The sequence below is a fragment of the Sparus aurata genome, chromosome 1 (genome assembly GCF_900880675.1).
Source record: "Sparus aurata chromosome 1, fSpaAur1.1, whole genome shotgun sequence".
In the NCBI taxonomy this organism is placed as follows: Eukaryota; Metazoa; Chordata; class Actinopteri; order Spariformes; family Sparidae; genus Sparus; species Sparus aurata.
In genome coordinates this window covers 39,284,422-39,301,755 of record NC_044187.1, presented here as the reverse complement: position 1 = coordinate 39,301,755, position 17,334 = coordinate 39,284,422, and the positions used below count along the sequence as shown (strand labels likewise).

At 40.5% G+C, this 17,334-nt stretch overlaps 1 protein-coding gene across 3 annotated transcripts in view; it reads left to right on the top strand.

The window, feature by feature from the left end:
• The window catches only part of patl1 (PAT1 homolog 1, processing body mRNA decay factor), a 56,262-nt gene extending 39,286 nt beyond the window's left edge, over positions 1 to 16,976 (top strand). For 2 of the 3 annotated variants that reach the window (XM_030413807.1, XM_030413802.1), the window contains exons 7-20: positions 59 to 259; positions 4,365 to 4,466; positions 7,099 to 7,185; positions 7,577 to 7,797; positions 10,754 to 10,898; positions 12,025 to 12,142; positions 12,243 to 12,340; positions 12,542 to 12,601; positions 14,327 to 14,472; positions 14,638 to 14,797; positions 15,232 to 15,357; positions 15,930 to 16,021; positions 16,194 to 16,343; positions 16,654 to 16,976. In XM_030413807.1, the coding sequence (XP_030269667.1) occupies positions 59 to 259; positions 4,365 to 4,466; positions 7,099 to 7,185; positions 7,577 to 7,797; positions 10,754 to 10,898; positions 12,025 to 12,142; positions 12,243 to 12,340; positions 12,542 to 12,601; positions 14,327 to 14,472; positions 14,638 to 14,797; positions 15,232 to 15,357; positions 15,930 to 16,021; positions 16,194 to 16,343; positions 16,654 to 16,675 (1,728 nt within the window). In that variant the 3' untranslated portion in view covers positions 16,676 to 16,976. The remainder of the gene's footprint in view (positions 1 to 58; positions 260 to 4,364; positions 4,467 to 7,098; positions 7,186 to 7,576; positions 7,798 to 10,753; positions 10,899 to 12,024; positions 12,143 to 12,242; positions 12,341 to 12,541; positions 12,602 to 14,326; positions 14,473 to 14,637; positions 14,798 to 15,231; positions 15,358 to 15,929; positions 16,022 to 16,193; positions 16,344 to 16,653) is intronic. The other variant, XM_030413814.1, reaches the window with a different exon arrangement.
• Positions 16,977 to 17,334: the final 358 nt, after the last annotated feature.

The following is a 17,334-nucleotide window of genomic DNA, read 5'->3' as shown; positions in this document are numbered from 1 at the left end:
CCACATTGCTGATTTTGGACATGTTTATTTTTCAATTTACTTTCTTCTTGCTCCTCAGGATAGTCCACTCATGTCTATAATCAAAGAGGTGGGCCTTCCTAAACGGCCTCCTCAGGGAAGGAGTGATGAAGGACAGGATTTGTCCGAGAGGGTCCCGCCTCCACGCTCTTCTTCCCCCGTGATCGGCTCCCCCCCGGTGAGGGCAGTGCCTATTGGAACCCCGCCCAAACAGCCAATGAGCCACGCACTGAATCATCAGGTGAATAACAAACTGTTCTTATTCCACACAGTTAATTCACTGATATCTTTCCTCCATTGTTCCCCCATTTTCACTGTTTCTGTTCTAGAAGCCAAAGGTTTTTATTTCATAGAGCACCTACCATTGTATTTCTTTTAATGCTACCACAGTAAGTCAGAGTGAACAGATGATTTTTACAGCAGTAATGTTCTTATTTAAGCAATATTTCCCTGAGAGGGTGTGTTTAACGTCATTTGAGCACGACAGTGATGCAGTCAGGACGACGCACTTCCGCCGAGGTCCGCAAGCAGCACTGAAGTGCTCAAATGACGTTAAAGCACACACTCTCGGGTAATATGCCCATACGCCCATATTTTGCATTTAGTTAGGCCTTAAATGTTTAGCATTTGCATTTATTTAGGTCTTAAATATGTGTGTTCATTTACAGCTTCCATCGTCACCTTTTTTGTTTTTGGGAAATGAGTTGGTGAGATTCAAATTTAGCTCCTTGTGTTGTACTTCTTTCTGAAGTATCCAGGAACATAAGTGGCATTTTGCCAACAGCCCGGTTGGTATTCATGGCCGTACATTTTGCCAGTTCCAGAAAGACTTCGACAGCGGAATCTGCTACAACTATGAGAGAGTGTCAATAGAAAGTGTTGGTTTGAACAAACAGAAATCAGTTGGTTAAAAGCTGTACCTCATAATGAATTTGAAGCACAGTGTATGCTCTTTAAGAGGACCCTCAACTAACCGCTGGTGTCACACACAGTTAGCTTCTAAATGTCTCCAGCGAAGTCATGCTGGCACACACTCAATCACTACACATTATAACAGCATCCATATGATTATAAACTGTCCGCGGGTTTAGATTGAAGGGGGACAACTGGGAAACTCCGACGTCATCAACATGACGTGTACTGTCACGCCTTTTTACGAGCACCGGCTTTCTGTGTGAATTACACGGTGGTACAGAGATGCTTCACTCTGTGTGAATCACTATCGGCGGAGAATTGGCGAACCACCGCTCCGAAGATAATGCAGATACGCTGTGTAAAAAGGGCTAGTGACGTCTCTACAATAAGCTGGCGCCCTCTGCCGTTGCGGCAGAATGTGTCAACAGTTAGACCCCGGTTTTAAGATGACCCCACTTTTTCACATTGTTTTCATCGAAAATAAACCTTGTCCTATATTCGGGTCAATACAGTGCTTAAAGTAAAACTCTAGCCAAAATGCAACCTATGCTTTTTTTGTGTTTGTCAGTTGAGGATGGATACCCCACAGAATGGTAGAAAACATTTAGAGAGTTACTATCACCAACACTATTGAAGGGCTTTAATTTTACTCTTAATGGAGGAGAAACACCAGCTTCTTGGAGACATGCCATCATCTCTGTAATTCCTAAGGTGGGAAAAGATATATCTGAGTGCAGTTCATACAGACCGATATCGATTTTAAACTTAGACTATATGCCTCCATAATCACAAAAGGATTAGAAAATATTATTCTGGATATAATAGATAGACCAGACAGGGTTCCTTAAAACCAGACAAACACAAGATAACGTAAGATGGGCTTTACATTTAATGGAGCATATGAACAAAAATAAAGATAAATCCATTGTCTCAGCCTCGACGCCGAAAAGGCATTCGATTCATTTAGCTGGGAATATTTACACTTAACATTACAAAGATTTGGTTTTAATATTAAAGTCATCTCATATCTAAAAAAACGTATATTATTCCGCCTCAGCCAGAATCAAAATAAACGGTAGTCTGACCAACCCTGTGCCACATGAAAGAGGCTGTCAGCAAGGGTGTCCCTTAAGTCCGACCTAGTTTGTGCTATTTATCAAACCTCTGGCTCAATCTATTGGATAAGACCAGGACATAAGAGGAATTTGAATTAAAGACACTGAGTTTAAGACCTGCCTTTATGGCTCTTTCGCAGCCTGATTTAAATTTACCAAAACTAATGTCCTCCTTGAAAACATTTGGTTATTACTCTGGTTATAAATTAAACATTCATAAAACACATGTTATTTCATTTAACTATACTTACTACAAATAACTAACCTTTGCAATTTAAATGGGAGAATAACATCATTAAATATTTAGGAATAAAAATTCCAAAGGATCTATCCACCATCTACGCAACTAGTTATCTGCCAATTACCAAAGAGATAAAGACAGACTTAAATAAATGGGGTTTATTACCACTGGACATAATTGAATAGATATAGTCAAAATGAACATCCTGCCACCACTGCTTTTTCTTTTTCTGTTAATACCAATAGAAATACCTTAACAACAGTTGAGTGGAAGAGAATGCTATCTGGGTTCATATGGAAAGGCCTTAAACCAAGGATCAGATGTAAAACATTGCAACTGCCCAAAGAAGAAGGAGGATTGTCTTTGCCAAACATAGTGAACTGCTACAAATCTGCACAGCTCAAATATCAGATTTATCTGTGCAACCCATATTACAATTCTATACGGAAAAATCTAGAATTAAGCAAACTGGACATTCTTCTCCAGAGCTTGCTTGGAGACAGAAATCTATACTTACTGCATAAGCACACTTTAAGTGGTTGGACAAAAACACCCCTAAACATTTGGTTTGCAGAATGTCGTGAAAACAAACTGGAAAATCACATCAAAATATTACGATGGATGGCACATGATAAAGATTTTAAACCTGCCCAGATGGATGGGCGTTTCAAACAGTGGCTCTCGAAAGGTATCACAACGTACGTCTTATTTCTGATAAAGGGAGACTGGACTGAAACTTAAAGACAACTACGACTTAGAAAAGCAAAACTTCTTCAGATACCTTCAAGTTAGAGCTCATTTTATCTGTGATTTAAAAACAACGGAGGAAGGCAGCTCTGATTTAATTAACATGTTGATTGATGCATACAAATCTAAACTAAATCGGAAATTGATTACCCAAATCTACTCCTGTTTACAATCATTCACTCGCTTTTCCACTCTTTACGTTAAATCCAACTTGGAAAAAGAAGCAAAAAATAACCATTTCAGAAGATGATAGGCAGAACATTTCTAAAACTCAAATGAGCACTTCCAGTTTTGGTTATTGGAGGGAATTTTCGTGAAAGAATATAATTCGATATTTTATCACCCCAATAATTAAACAGCTTCAGAAAGGTCAGTCAATTTATGGATGGTGCTGGAGAGAGTGTGGAAACGCTCAGGCGAATCACTTCCATGTTTTCTGGGACTGCCCGATTATACGACCCTACTGGTGGGATGTAGTGAAGGAAATTTAATCAATAGAAGGCTTTGAGATTAATCATGATTTTTGTACAATTTATCTTGGTAATATCTCCCCCTCAATTAATGTTACAGATAAATATTTGATTAAAATGATGTTAGTAGCCATTAAAAAAGCTATTACAAGAAGATGGCCATCAAAATAGCCCCTATCAAAAGAGGAGTGGATTGCATGTTAAAGAAATATATGAAATGTAAAAACTGACTTTTTCCTTGAACATATGCATGGACAAATTCACTACTGGAGGAAATGGACAGCTCATCTTGAATAAATGGCCCCTCTAACAACAAGATGTTACCTATGTAACTACTGTGTTTTGTTGTTTGTTTGGGTAAGATGCCCCCTAAAGTCCTATTTGATGTACTCCCCCGATGCTTATCATACACCAATATTACGAGGCCTCTGCCCGGTTTTGATGTGGAGAAAAGACTATGGACAAGTGAAACAAAAAGCACTGAAATGTTCCTAAACCCTGGATCTAGCTCTATCTCTTAAAATGTACACATGTTGTCATTATGATTCATCTTCCTCCCGCTTAACTTTTCTCGCCCATCTGTGCCCTCTGCTTGTGTTTTGTTCCTTGTTTCTTTGTATATTGTAAAATAAATGACGATACAAAATTCTTAAATTTCGACTTGTTCAAACCTACAGAAACCCTGATTATAGTATCTGTTTAAGGATTTCAGTGTGTGTTAAGCATTCTCATTAGTTTTTGTAGTTACCATGCTGCACCTTCTTGTGATATAACTTGACATGTAGTTAACTTGGTCTTGTCTCTTAGTTGAATACTCACTCTCTGTGCGTGCGTATGTGCGTGCGTGTGTGTGCGCAGATCCACCATCCCATGGCGGTGCATGTGAGAGCCCCAGTCCAGCACAGATACCCTCCTCCTTTCCCTGAGCGGCTGTCACCAAACACCCTCCTCAATATAGCTGTGAGTTTCTCCTCTCCTCCATCCTCCCCTTGGTTTGAAAGGTCTGGTCAGGTCTTAACATTAAATCAACAACACCATGGGTTTTTTAATTTTTTGGCCTTTTTCTAAGACTTTATTGATAGTACAGCTGAAGACGTGATAGGAAACAGGATGAGAGAGGGGCAGTGACACGCAGCAAAGAGCCCCAGGCCAGGACTCGAACCTAGGGCCACTTCAGCGAGGACAAAGCCTGGGACACCTCACCCTGGGGTTAATTTTATTGCACAGCACATATCAGCAAATGAGTTTCTGTGATTTGAACATCGGTACTAACAGTTTTTTAGGGTAGATGTACAGTGGGGAGAGCAAGTATTTGATACACTGCCAATTTTGCATGTTTTCCCACTTACAAAGCATGTAAAAGTCTGTAATTTTTATCATTGGTACTCTTCAACTGTGAGTGATGGAATCTAAAACAAAAATCAAAAAAATATTGTTGTATTTTTTTTAAGTTATTAGTTAACATTTTATTGCATGACATCAGAAAAACAGAACTTAATATTTGGTACAGAAACCTTTGTTTACAATTGCAGAGATCAGACGTTTCCTGTAGTTCTTGACCAGGTTTGCACACACTGCAGCAGGGATTTTGGCCTGCTCCTCCATACAGATCTTCTCCAGGTCCTTCAGGTTTCAGGGCTGTCGCCGGGCAATATGGACTTTCAGCTCCCTCCAAAGATTTTCTATTGGGTTCAGTTCTGGAGACTGGGTAGGCCACTCCAGGACTTTGAGATGCTTCTTACGGAGCCACTCCTTAGTTGGGTGTGTGTTTTGGGTCGTTGTCATGCTGGAAGACCCAGCCACGACCCATATTCCATGCTCTTACTGAGGGAAGGAGGTTGTTGGCCATCTCGCGATACATGGCCCCATCCATCCTCTCCTCAATACAGTGCAGTCGTCCTGTCCCCTTTGCAGAAAAGCATCTCCAAAGAATGATGTTTCCGCCTCCATGCTTCACAGTTGGGATGTTGTTCTTGGGGTTGTACTCATCCTCCTCCCTCATCCAAACACAGCGAGTGGAGTTTAGACCAAAGAGCTCAATTTTTGTCTCATCAGACCACTTGACCTTCTCCCATTCCTCCTCTGGATCATCCAGATGGTCATTGGCAAACTTCAGACGGGCCTGGACATGCGCTGGCTTGAGCAGGGGGACCTTGTGTGCGCTGCAGGATTTTAATCCATGCCAGCGTAGTGTGCTATTAATGGTTTTCTTTGAAACTGTGGTCCCAGCTCTCATCAGGTCATTGACCAGGTCCTGCCATGTAGTTCTGGGCTGATCCCTCACCTTCCTCATGATCATTGTTGCCCCACAAGGTGAGATCTTGCTTGGAGCCCCAGACCGAGGGAGATGACCGTCATCTTGAACTTCTTCCATTTTCTAATAATTGCACCAACAGTTTTTGCCTTCTCACCAAGCTGCTTGCCTATTGTCCTGTAGCCCATCCCAGCCTTGTGCAGGTGTACAATTTTGTCCCTGATGTCCTTACACAACTCTCTGGTCTTGGCCATTGTGGAGAGGTTGGAGTCTGTTTGATTGAGTGTGTGGATAGGTGTCTTTTAAGGCCCCCACACACCGGCCCAACCGTTGGACATCTGAAGCGTTTGGAGAGACTCGGACGAGGTCAGGAACAACTATGTTTGGTGTGATCAGGTGCGTCGGAAGCTTTCGGAGCCGCGCGGACGTTGTCGGATCCGACTGAGCACGCAAAGTCTGAGGAGGTGGGCAGTCGGACGTCTGAGCCATTGGATTCTCTGATTGTCTGTGTGCTAGCATATCAGCGCGGTGTGTGGGAGGGGCGGAATACTGTGTGCGCATTGGTTTTCTATGCACTCCGTTCCGTCATTTCTTGTTTTCATGCTTTGGAGTACTGGCACGAGACTAGCTGTTATTATGTCCGTTCAGGACAAATTAATCTGTGTTCATTTGGTAATGCCTCGCTGCATGTTTAGTATGCAGCTGTTTTTGTCTGAAATAGTTACGTTTCATTTTGATCGAAAGTAAAGAGAATTGCGTGCATAAACCTCTAGTCCAGCGTCTTTAACACTAGAGCCACCGGCTTATTGCATCTCGCACAAGCGCAGAACATACACACTACTGTGGAGCTGGCAGCACGTCGAAGCGGTGTGTTCAATGCAACACCGCACGGGTCAGACGAGAGGCAACGGAGTGGTCGGAGAGTGGTCGGATAAGGCAGTTGGACGTCTGGCCGGTGTGTGGGGTAACGGGTTCAAACAGGTGCAGTTAATACAGGTAATGAGTGGAGAACAGGAGGGCTTCTTAAAGAAAAACTAACAGGTCTGTGAGGGCCGGAATTCTTACTGGTTGATAGGTGATCAAATAGTTATTTTTGTTTTAGATTCCGTCTCTCACAGTTGAAGTGTACCTATGATAAAAATTACAGACCTCTACATGCTTTGTAAGTGGGAAAACCTGCAAAATCGGCAGTGTATCAAATATTTTTTTCTCCCCACTGAAAATGTGCTGGTGGTGTTGATTTCAAAAAGTAGAACATCTCCTTTACATGAGTAGAGACAGGTTTAAAGTTTTTTTATTTCCTCCTTTTTAAATTGATCAGTTAATATTCTTTTGTAGAACTCCCCGCTGTGTCGTGGTCCATTCCCTCCCGGAGTTGGTCCAGTCTTGTCTCAGATTCAACGGGCCCAGCTGCTCAACACTCAGGTTAATCTCACACACACATACAGTCTTATTAGATATTTACCTCTTTCCTAGATACATATTACAGTTGTAGTATTGGTATTACATATTACAGATCTATCTATCTCTCCCTCTCTCCCTCACTCGCTCTCTCTCAATTCAATTCAATTCTGTTGCCTTTATTGGCATGAGGTAACACTGTACATATTGCCAAAGCAAGCATTTGGAATTCAAAATAATTATTACAATAAAGGAAAACAATATTTACAATAAATTAGTTATACTGTATGTATAATATGTATAACTATGATTGACTCAATCAAAGTCACAATCAATCAATCTCATTCAATAAGTAACTCTCTCTCTCTCTCTCTCTCTCTCTCTCTCTCTCCCCCCCCCCCCCCCCTCCCTATAGGTGGCTGGTTTTCCCCGTGGTGGTCCAGTACCTCCTTTGTTGCCAGGTGGTGGTGGTTTCAGGCCGTTCTTTGGGGGGCCTCCACCTCCACATGCCCACCGAATGGGCCCGCCACCCCCTCATGGTGCCCCCAATCACACGCCACCCATCCGGCACAACACCACCCACCTCCACCCCCAGCACCGTCGCTTGCTTACCCAACGCATGCAGAACCGAGGAGGGTGAGGAAGTGTGTATATGTTTGTGTGCAAACAGTACATACATACCTTATGTACTGTACTGTGTACTGAGTTATAATGGAGCTGCGATGTCACACAGCACTGTGGCCAGGTATCACTAACAACATGTAGACATTTTTCTCAACACGTCTTTGAACAAGTCAAGTGCATAAAAGTCAACAGTTGTGGTGCTTCAAGTCTCAAAAACCAATTTAACTACACCAAAGTGAGTGTAAACCACCCCAAAATTAAAGTACTAGCATTCAAAATACTCTTACCTCTGTACTGAACTGAAGTACTTCTGTACATACACTTTGTATAATAGGCAAGCATCCTGGCTAAACACACAATAGAATAAACTGGAAATTGTCGAAAATGTCCTAATAGATTGCCACAGGTATGATGAGGAAGGCAGGGTAGGGCTAAACTTTTTTACCTTAGAGCACAGTGGCCCCTAAGTGAAAATTTTAGGAGCGCAATCACAAAATTTAGGGGCGCACACTGTAAATCGATTTTATTGACTATATAATAAACATTTATATATATTATATATCTTGTATATCTTGGCTTGGCTTCTTGCCTTCTAAATGCAACTGACAGTGGAGTTGCATTTTCATTGGAGTACAGGTCACGGCATATTTTATGCCTTAGAATAGCACTGTGTTTGACCAGTGTGTTACGTTTAAGTGTGTAGTGCCAGCATTACCTGCAAATGTCGTGTTCCCCACATGTTGCAGGTATCGACTGCAAAATTTGCAGTTGATGGAATTCGTCTCTCTGAGAACCCTGAAACAGTCAAATTTGCGCACCCATTTTTCACGAAAACACTTTTCGCCTTTTTCGCCACACTTGTGTCTTCAGACTTGGACTCATCCGCTGAGTTAGGGTTTGACTCTGGCACAATACTGGGCTCACAGGGAGAAAATAACCCAGAGATTCCACCAGATACGTGTCTGGTGCATTACTGTTCCGGTCCGGTTTTGCAGTAGGGATCGACCGATATGGATTTTTTAGGGCTGATGCCGATACCGATTTTTTTTTTTATCAGCCTTAGCTGATGACCGATACGGACTGCTGTTTTCTTGAGCAGATATTTGGAGCCGATGCTACTTTTGCTCCCTCAATTTACATCATAAAAATTACACAATGATGATAACAAATGTTACGAGTCTCAATTTTTAAAAAAGGAACATTTATTGAAATTAAAAAAGGTGAGGTAGAACAAGAACAAGTAAACAATATTTAACAAATATTAAAAACAGGTGAAGTAGAACAAGAACAAGTAAACAATATTTAACAAATATTAAAAACGGGTAAGGTAGAACAGTGCTCTGTGAAATGCTGCCACTCTGGATTGGTTTTCTGCTCTGCCATTTCTTGCAGCGTCTCCAGCAACACGGAGCTGCCTGTGGACGCCTGTCTGTAAATAATGCCGGATCGGCTTACGCAGCAGCCTGCATTGGCCGATGCCGATACACGTAAAAAACGCAAGAATCAGCCGATAATATCGGCCAGCCGATGTATCAGTCTATCGCTATTTTGCAGTACTGCAGTTATAGGCATATGTGTTATAAAAACAACAGCACGAAGTGTTCCTGACCAAAGGATTTGTAGAAGAGCTTGTATCTCTGTCTCTTTTTGTAGATTTGTGTGCTGGCGTCAACACGGAGTTACTTATTTTGCAAAGTAACCGGATGTTATATTGTTGTTTCGGTGTGTGGCTTCCTGTCTGCTAAATTCAGCTGAATTGCTGCGTCGTGCTCCGACACCCGCCGAAATAGAAGTCCTGTGTATCTGCTCCATCCCAGCTCTGGACCCGAGTTTGTTTTGCTATTGTTCCCTGAAAGTGAAACCTTCTACTTCCGTGCTTGGAACAAATTTCGGACCCTCCCCCTCCGCACATTAAACACCAACAGTGCTATTCCACTACCAGTGATTAAAAAATAAAAATAAAATAAAAAAACACCAGCAAATTCACTGGTCGCACATGTGCAACTAAATGTAAAATTTGGTCACACTGTCCCAAATTTTCGTCACAAAATAAGGTCATTTGGTCGCAGTCTGGAGCCCTGCAGGGAATTAATATCCATACTTAATGATGGAAAAGACAATATTACAGTGTGGAATCTGCCAGAAAAGAGAAAGTGGACAGTATGCAGTCTTCTAATAGACTACTTACGAGAAACAGAAATAATTGATAATTTAGTTGTTGTTTTTTTATGCCAGTCTAATGCTACACTCCAGCCCAGTAGGTGGCTTTAATGCACCAATAGGCTGGATTGTCGACCACCATTATAACTTAAGTGAAAAAGGAGTCAACTTTGCCACAGATTTGTTGTTATCAACATATCATTAAAATTATCTGGGGAAAAAATAGCCTGCTTTTTCCCTCAATAAGCTTCACTGCATCATTACACATATTGACCTGTTATATTTCTTCTTTGGTCTCTACTTGATGAGTAACAAGCCAATGATTGTAACAAGCACTGACGCATCACTGTGGAGCAAGAGATAACTCAGGCTTCTCAGGGCTAACAAGGCTTCTCCTTTAGTTTCGTTTTAGTTTATTTATTTTGCACAGTTTAAATAATATACAAAGATTGACAAAGAATACAAATAACATACAGTGCAGGAAGAGGCAGAAAACCCAGTGGGCTTATTTGAAGCCTCTACCTAAAAATGTTAAAATTTCACAATATTAAGTGAGGCGCTTCCATCTCTCACCAGTCTCCTGTCATCTCTACTGTTGCATCAAAGTGGTTGAAGAATATTTTAGTCTATATTTTCTAATAATGTTTCCTCCAATGGCCTAAGTTTAGTGAATGTTTTTCCCAAACACCAGGATAAAAGGACACCGTTGGTTTCCATCCCTGTTATGCCTTTCATCTGCAAGACTGTCTCTCCATTCAAATGGCTGCTGAGAAGCGCACGTCATATTTTTCTCTGTATCTCCTTGTAGGGACCGTGGTCGGACTGGAGGGGATCGGCGCAGTAGAGACCCCTACAGTAACCTGATGACCCAGAAAGAGAAGGAATGGGTAACCAAAATCCAGATGATGCAGCTGCAAAGTACTGACCCTTACCTGGATGACTACTACTATCAGGTTGTTTTTTAATGTTGCCTGTTAGCTGTGCCAAAAATATCTGCCTTCTCATGGTTGGCATGCTTTGGTGGATGTTTATCGTCTTTGTTAACCTTAATAGTGGGGCTGTTAACCTCTTGAAATATGGACAATCTTGCTTTTTGTGAAAGAAGCATAAAACTTTCATGGTTTGTTCTTGATTACCTAAACTTTAATTTAAGATGTGGAGGGGTTCTTAATTTGACCATAAACCCCTCTGAAATTATTTTCCCATCTAATATGACAACAAAATGAGAAAAATATTTTGAGCCTGGCTTTTTTTTTACACAGTTTGATTTTGTTTTTTAAAAGGTAAGCAAGTTAGCGCATTTTTGATGAGACAAGGCCTCATTTGCATATTTAAACATTGAAATACAAAAACTTGCAATACATTTTTTTCTTAGCTTAACATGAAAAATCAGCTGAGAAAGTTTCATGGTGATATCTATTATTTAATTGTTTTACCCTATTCACCTATAGTGTCTTGCCTTAAGCCTCTCACATCAGTGACCTCTAGCTGACCTCAGAGGTCAAATCAATTCAGATTGTGGTGTATTTGACCCTAGTGAGTTAAATGTGAATAGAACTAAAATTAACAATTATTTTCATGAATGGTTACGTTTTTAATCGTTGTATATTCTTCAATATGCCAAAGTATCAAAAATGCACAGCCTCTTTCCTCGAGGCCAAAGCTTGTGCGACCTATACATTTAATTTACAGTGATTTAAAATGTATTCATTCTGCAGTGTCACACCAAGCCTCATCATTTATTTTTTTATTTTTTTTGCTAATAACCTGTATGTAGATGTATCATTGTCACTGTCAGAGGTTTTGCTTGAATCTGATCATGTAAGAAAAGATTCAATTAATCAAGTAGATTTTAGACATAGAGATGTCAAGAATTCAAGTACAGTTGCTGCGGTCAGCTTCTCTCAGCTGTTGTTTTAGCTCAGATAAAGGGTCGCAACGAAGAAAAATGACCTTTAAGTGCTAATGTGGACCCAAAACATTTAAAAATGTACACACAGACTCCTGTTTCTCTGACCTGTGTGTGTGTGTGTGTGTGTGTGTGTGTGTGTGTGTGTGTGTGCGCGTGCGTGCGTGTAGAACTACTATGAAAAGATGGAAAAACGTCAGGAAAGAGAGCGAGACAGCAGCAAGAAGGAACATACCACCAAACTCATCACTCCTCAAGTCGCCAAGGTTGAACACTCCTACAGACCAGGTAAATGACAATGAAATGCCTCCGAATATTATATGCAGAGTACATGATCACATACAGTACTGGAGCTCTCTATTAAATATTGACATGTGTTTGTCAACAGTTCAGTTTGCAGGCTCTCTGGGTAAGCTGACGGTGTCTAGCGTCAACAACCCCCGCAAGATGATTGATGCTGTGGTGACAAGTCGCACAGATGATGAGGTCTGTTGGCATGTTTTATATTGAAACATATTTCATGGATACACAACGTTCTGTTTGAAAACAGCACGTTATAAAGTGGGATTTAAGTAATGTTTGATTTATTCATTTTGTTCCTAATTTATAACCCATGCTCCTGGAAGTATTTTTCTGGTCTTTGTGGTCAAATCATTGTAGTCATTTTGCCTGTCTGTCTACCTCCAGGAGAAGAGGGAGAAGCAGGTTTGGAATAAACGGCGACAGATCCTCTACACTGTTGAGAAGGTAGGAAGAGGATGATTCCAGTATAGAGAAGCAAAGCTCCTTCCCCTCTTGGACCTTATTTAAAAAAAAAAAAAAGTCTGACAATCGATAGTGAGAGACAAATATTTTTTTTGATCCCATTTGAATTGTGCTTGTCCATTTAGAAGACATTTTTTAAGTCAAGAGTCAAGTCACAGTAGTAGTAAAGATAGCAAAGTGGATGTTTCAGTGCATATAAAAAGTATTTACCCCTTGAAGATTTAGGGTTCATTGCTCTTATAGATGAAATAATGGTCAATAAAAAAATATGCAAAACAAAAATGTACAAAAAGGACATGTAGAAAAAAGATATTTATAATGATAAATCAGTGATTTCATAAATATTTACCCCCTTCAAAGTGACTGACCCAATTCAATAGAGGTTCTGCCAATTGTGCTACTAGTTTCAGTTGGTGAAATGGTGCACCTCAGTGCAGTGAATGTATGTCAAGTGATTGTAGTTGAAAGACACCTGTGTCTGAATGTCCCGTCATCGGTTTATCAATATTCCTGACTAACATTACACCATGATGACAAAAGAACACTCCAAGCTCCAAGTTTATTGGAAAATATAAGCCAGGGAATGGATACAAAAACATTTCCATGTCACTGACAATTCCCAGGAGGTCAGTTGAATCCATCATCAAGAAATGGAAGGAATATGGATCATGTGTAAATCTGCCTAAAGAAACTGTCCACACAAACTGAATGACCGAGCAAGAAGGAGACTAGTGAGGGAGGTCACTAAGACACCTATGACTACTCAGAAGGGTGTTTGGTCTGATGAGACCAAAATGGAGCTTTTTGACAACCAGATTTAGTCTGTAAGAGAACTATGACTTGGGATAAGATTTATTTTCCAGCAAGACAATGACCTGAAGCATACAGCAAAAGCTACTTGAAAAGGGCTGTTGATGCCTGATTCCATTTGCGACCATGACAGAGCTTGAGCAGTATTGTTAAGAAAAATTTAGTAATTTTGCAGTGTGAGTGTATATATATATATATATATATATATATATATATATATATATATATATATATATATATATATATATATATATATATATATATATATATATATATATATATATATATATATATATATATATATATATATGTATATATATATATATATATATATATATGTCTTTCAGGATTTATTGACAGTACAGCTGGAGAGAGTGACAGGAAACGGGGTGAGAGAGAGGGGAAGTGACACGCAGCTAAGGGACCCAGGCCGGGAATACCCAGGTCCACTACAGAGCATCAGCACATGGGATGCCCGCTCTACCAACTGAGCTAAACGGCAGCCCATATTATATATTTTTAATGAATTGACATTACTTTGTAGAAATCTGTTTTCAATTTGGCATTAAATAGTTTTTTGTGCATTTTTTGTTTTTTATATTTTGTGTATATTGGCCATAATCCTAAGCAGCACAAGAGAAAAAATCTGAGGGGTGAATACTTTATAGGCACTGTTGATAAAACAGGATGGTGTCACTTACTTTGTGACATGTAGTTCTTCTATTTATGTTTATTCATTGTTATATTTAAACAGTCTTTTGAAAAACTGACTTTCTTAACGTTTTTTTTATTTGAATTAGGGTGATCCACTGGAAGAGGAGGCACCTAGTCTCGCTGTCCAATCAGACTGTAGAATACTTGAATGTCTCTGTCCCTCTTTCCATCACTTTCCTCCAGATGTACAGTTTGCTGCTAGAGGTTCAGGACTTTGAGAAACGCTTTGTCCATGCACCAGAAGAGGACAGGGAGGCTCTGCTGGAGCAACATAAAACCAACACCGTGCAGCTGTGCAACTCTCTGCGGGAGAAGGAGTGGGACGACAGGTACGAGGAAGGGCTTGAAAGAATGGCTAAATATGAATATCTGAAATGCACTGGCAGTCCTAATTTGTATCCATCTCAGAACAACTTACAACAAGGGTAAGAAATATTTAAGACGCAAGAGATTTCTGTCCACACACACCAATTATTTTTCTCTTCCTTCCAAAGAGTGAGTGATGAGCAATGTGTGATGATCATGTCGGTGAGGAAGGGCAAACGGCTAATTTCCAGGCTCCTCCCCCTCCTACCCTCACCCCAGGCTGCTGCCGTTGTCCTGGCGATTGCCCGCAACCTTCCTGCCTTGGCCAAGAAAGACAAGCAGGACCAGGTAACCATTTTAGGTTTCAATCAGTTTGATACAAAAATCCAGGCTGTGCTGATGAAAGCTGCTCAAGTCCTTGAAAGGTCCAGTGTGTAGGAGGATCTAGAAATGGACAATAATATCCATGATTCTTTAATAATATTCATAATTTTTTTTACAGTGGTTTATAATCACTTGAAACTAAGATGCATTACCTTAGAATGAGCCCTTCATATGTACAACCCCAATTTTAAAATAATGGGTATTTGGTGGGTTTGCTGTAGTTTCCCCCCCAGTAGTGTCTCTGGGCTCATTTAGTGAAGCTGATAGGTTGGGTGGACTAAAAGCTGGCCTGGGTAGGACTAAAAGCTTAATCTGCAATCAGCTGCATGCCACTAAATCCTACAAATTGCCCACCATCTGCCTGTCACTCTACACATAAACCACCAACTGTTGCTCAGGTGCTGTGCTGGTTAGTGGAGCCAGTTTCTGCAGTGATCCAGTCGCTCTCAAGCTCCACCCTCACAGATTTGCTCCAGGAGCTTCAGGGCAATGAGGGCCAACTGGCAACAGTACTGCACAACAAGGTACGCACACACACACGCACTCACGCGCACACACACACACACACACACACACAAACAGCAACTCTGTGGTACAGCAAACAGTGTGTGCACTAATGTCCAATCAATACTGCAGTCCAGTCTGAATACAATAGTGGATTGACAGCAGTATCAATGGCAGGACATTTCTTTGCATGCACCATAAACACCAAGCTTTAAACTAACACTGATGATTCTCTGTGTTGACAAAATCAATTAAAAGACCAAAAGTAACACTGAATTGATCCTCCAAAATATATCTTATTTCTCTCTTAAAAAAAAAAAACAGTGTAACTATGTAATTAGAAATAGTCGACAACAGATACACAATTTTAACTTATGTAAATAAGTTACTGAGCCTTTTTGATAAAAAAAAAATAAAAAAACAAACTTTATATTTGTGACCAGTTTTTAAAGATTTCAATATTCAGGAGGAACCAATGGGATAGAAGCTGAGAGCCACAGGCAGGAAGTCATGCCAGTTGTTGACAATAATAAAAATGTAGAACTTTGCAGAACAAAGCACCAAGTACACACATCTCTCCATTTCTGTTTAGTTTGGTGTGACTCTGCTGTATCTCATCCTGAGTGAAGGAGAGAGGATGCAAAGCTCCGACCCCAACTGCCAGCTCATGGACGACAATCGATGGTAGGCTGTTCATATGTCAGTGGTGTCAACCACTTTCTCTTTCTGCCTTGAGTTATTTTTTTCTTGCTTCTCATCCTCACTTGTGCTCTTGTCATTTCTTTAGATATACTGTTTTGTTTCTTTCCACTTGTGTTATTTAATTAACCCACACTGACAATCACTCCCTGTCCAGGACTGAGTTGGTGTTTTCAGTGACAAGGGAGTTGCTCAGCGTTCCCTCCTCATCCCTCTCTCCTCCCCTCTTCACCCCTCCGAACCTTCTCTCCCTCCTGTCACGCTACGTCGATCGGCAGAGGATGGAGTTGTTGCAGGACAAGCTACAGTGAGTAACATCAGCACACTCACAGTGACGTGGTGTTGGTACCCTGCTTTGGTTGAACAATACAACACAAAAAAAAGCTGCCAGTGCTGAAATCAGCTTTCACAGCCATGTTTCTTTAAATAATTTTGAAGCGATTCATTTTAGATATTCGTTATATATTTAGGTCAATCATAGACCCAGTCAGAGTAAATGGCTAGAATGAAGTTCTCAACAGGAGATCAGGAGCTGCTTGAATTGTTCTTTCGTTGCTTTACTAAGAGCATAAGTATGATCAGATAAACTAATAGTCTCTTGTTTTTTCATTTCTCAGGATCTCTGCGCTGTCCAGGTAGAAGTGAAAACAGACATCAACACAACCCTCTCCACACTTGATGCAGACCTTTCTTTTTGTGTGAGTGTGTGTATGCATGTGTGTGTTTGCACGCATGTGCTCTTGAAGTGAATCCATGGTGGATGATTTTAATCCAGCAGAATCTCTAGTTACGTTTGTTTTTCTTCGTGTTATGTCTGGTGTGTGTGTGTGTGCGCCTGACGGTCTGAATGATAAAATGAAATCTGCATTTTTAAATATCTTGTTTACAATTATGCCTGTGATGAACCTTCAAATTAAAAAGTATTTCTATTATATAAAAATGTGGTCTTGTGACGTCCTTGCCTTTCTCTTTCAATTTCTCCAATCTCGCTGCTAGAACCAAAGAAAATGTACTCATAACATTTTCAGACTCAAGATAACCATTTACATTTATGTTCTTGCATACCCACAAAGCAACTTGACAGCTCACAGTTCAGTGAAAGCAAAGTAGCATATAATGTATCCTCAAACATCTAGCCTGCAGCAGAGATGAGAAATGACATCACTTGAGGTAAATTATCAAATTTTGTGTGATGTGTGAAGTTGGTTTCTCTTTAAAAAAAATTGCATGAAAAAACGCAACTGGCCAACATTACTCTGTCTAGAGTTCATCTGTGACTTTAGCATTAGGGGTAAAGC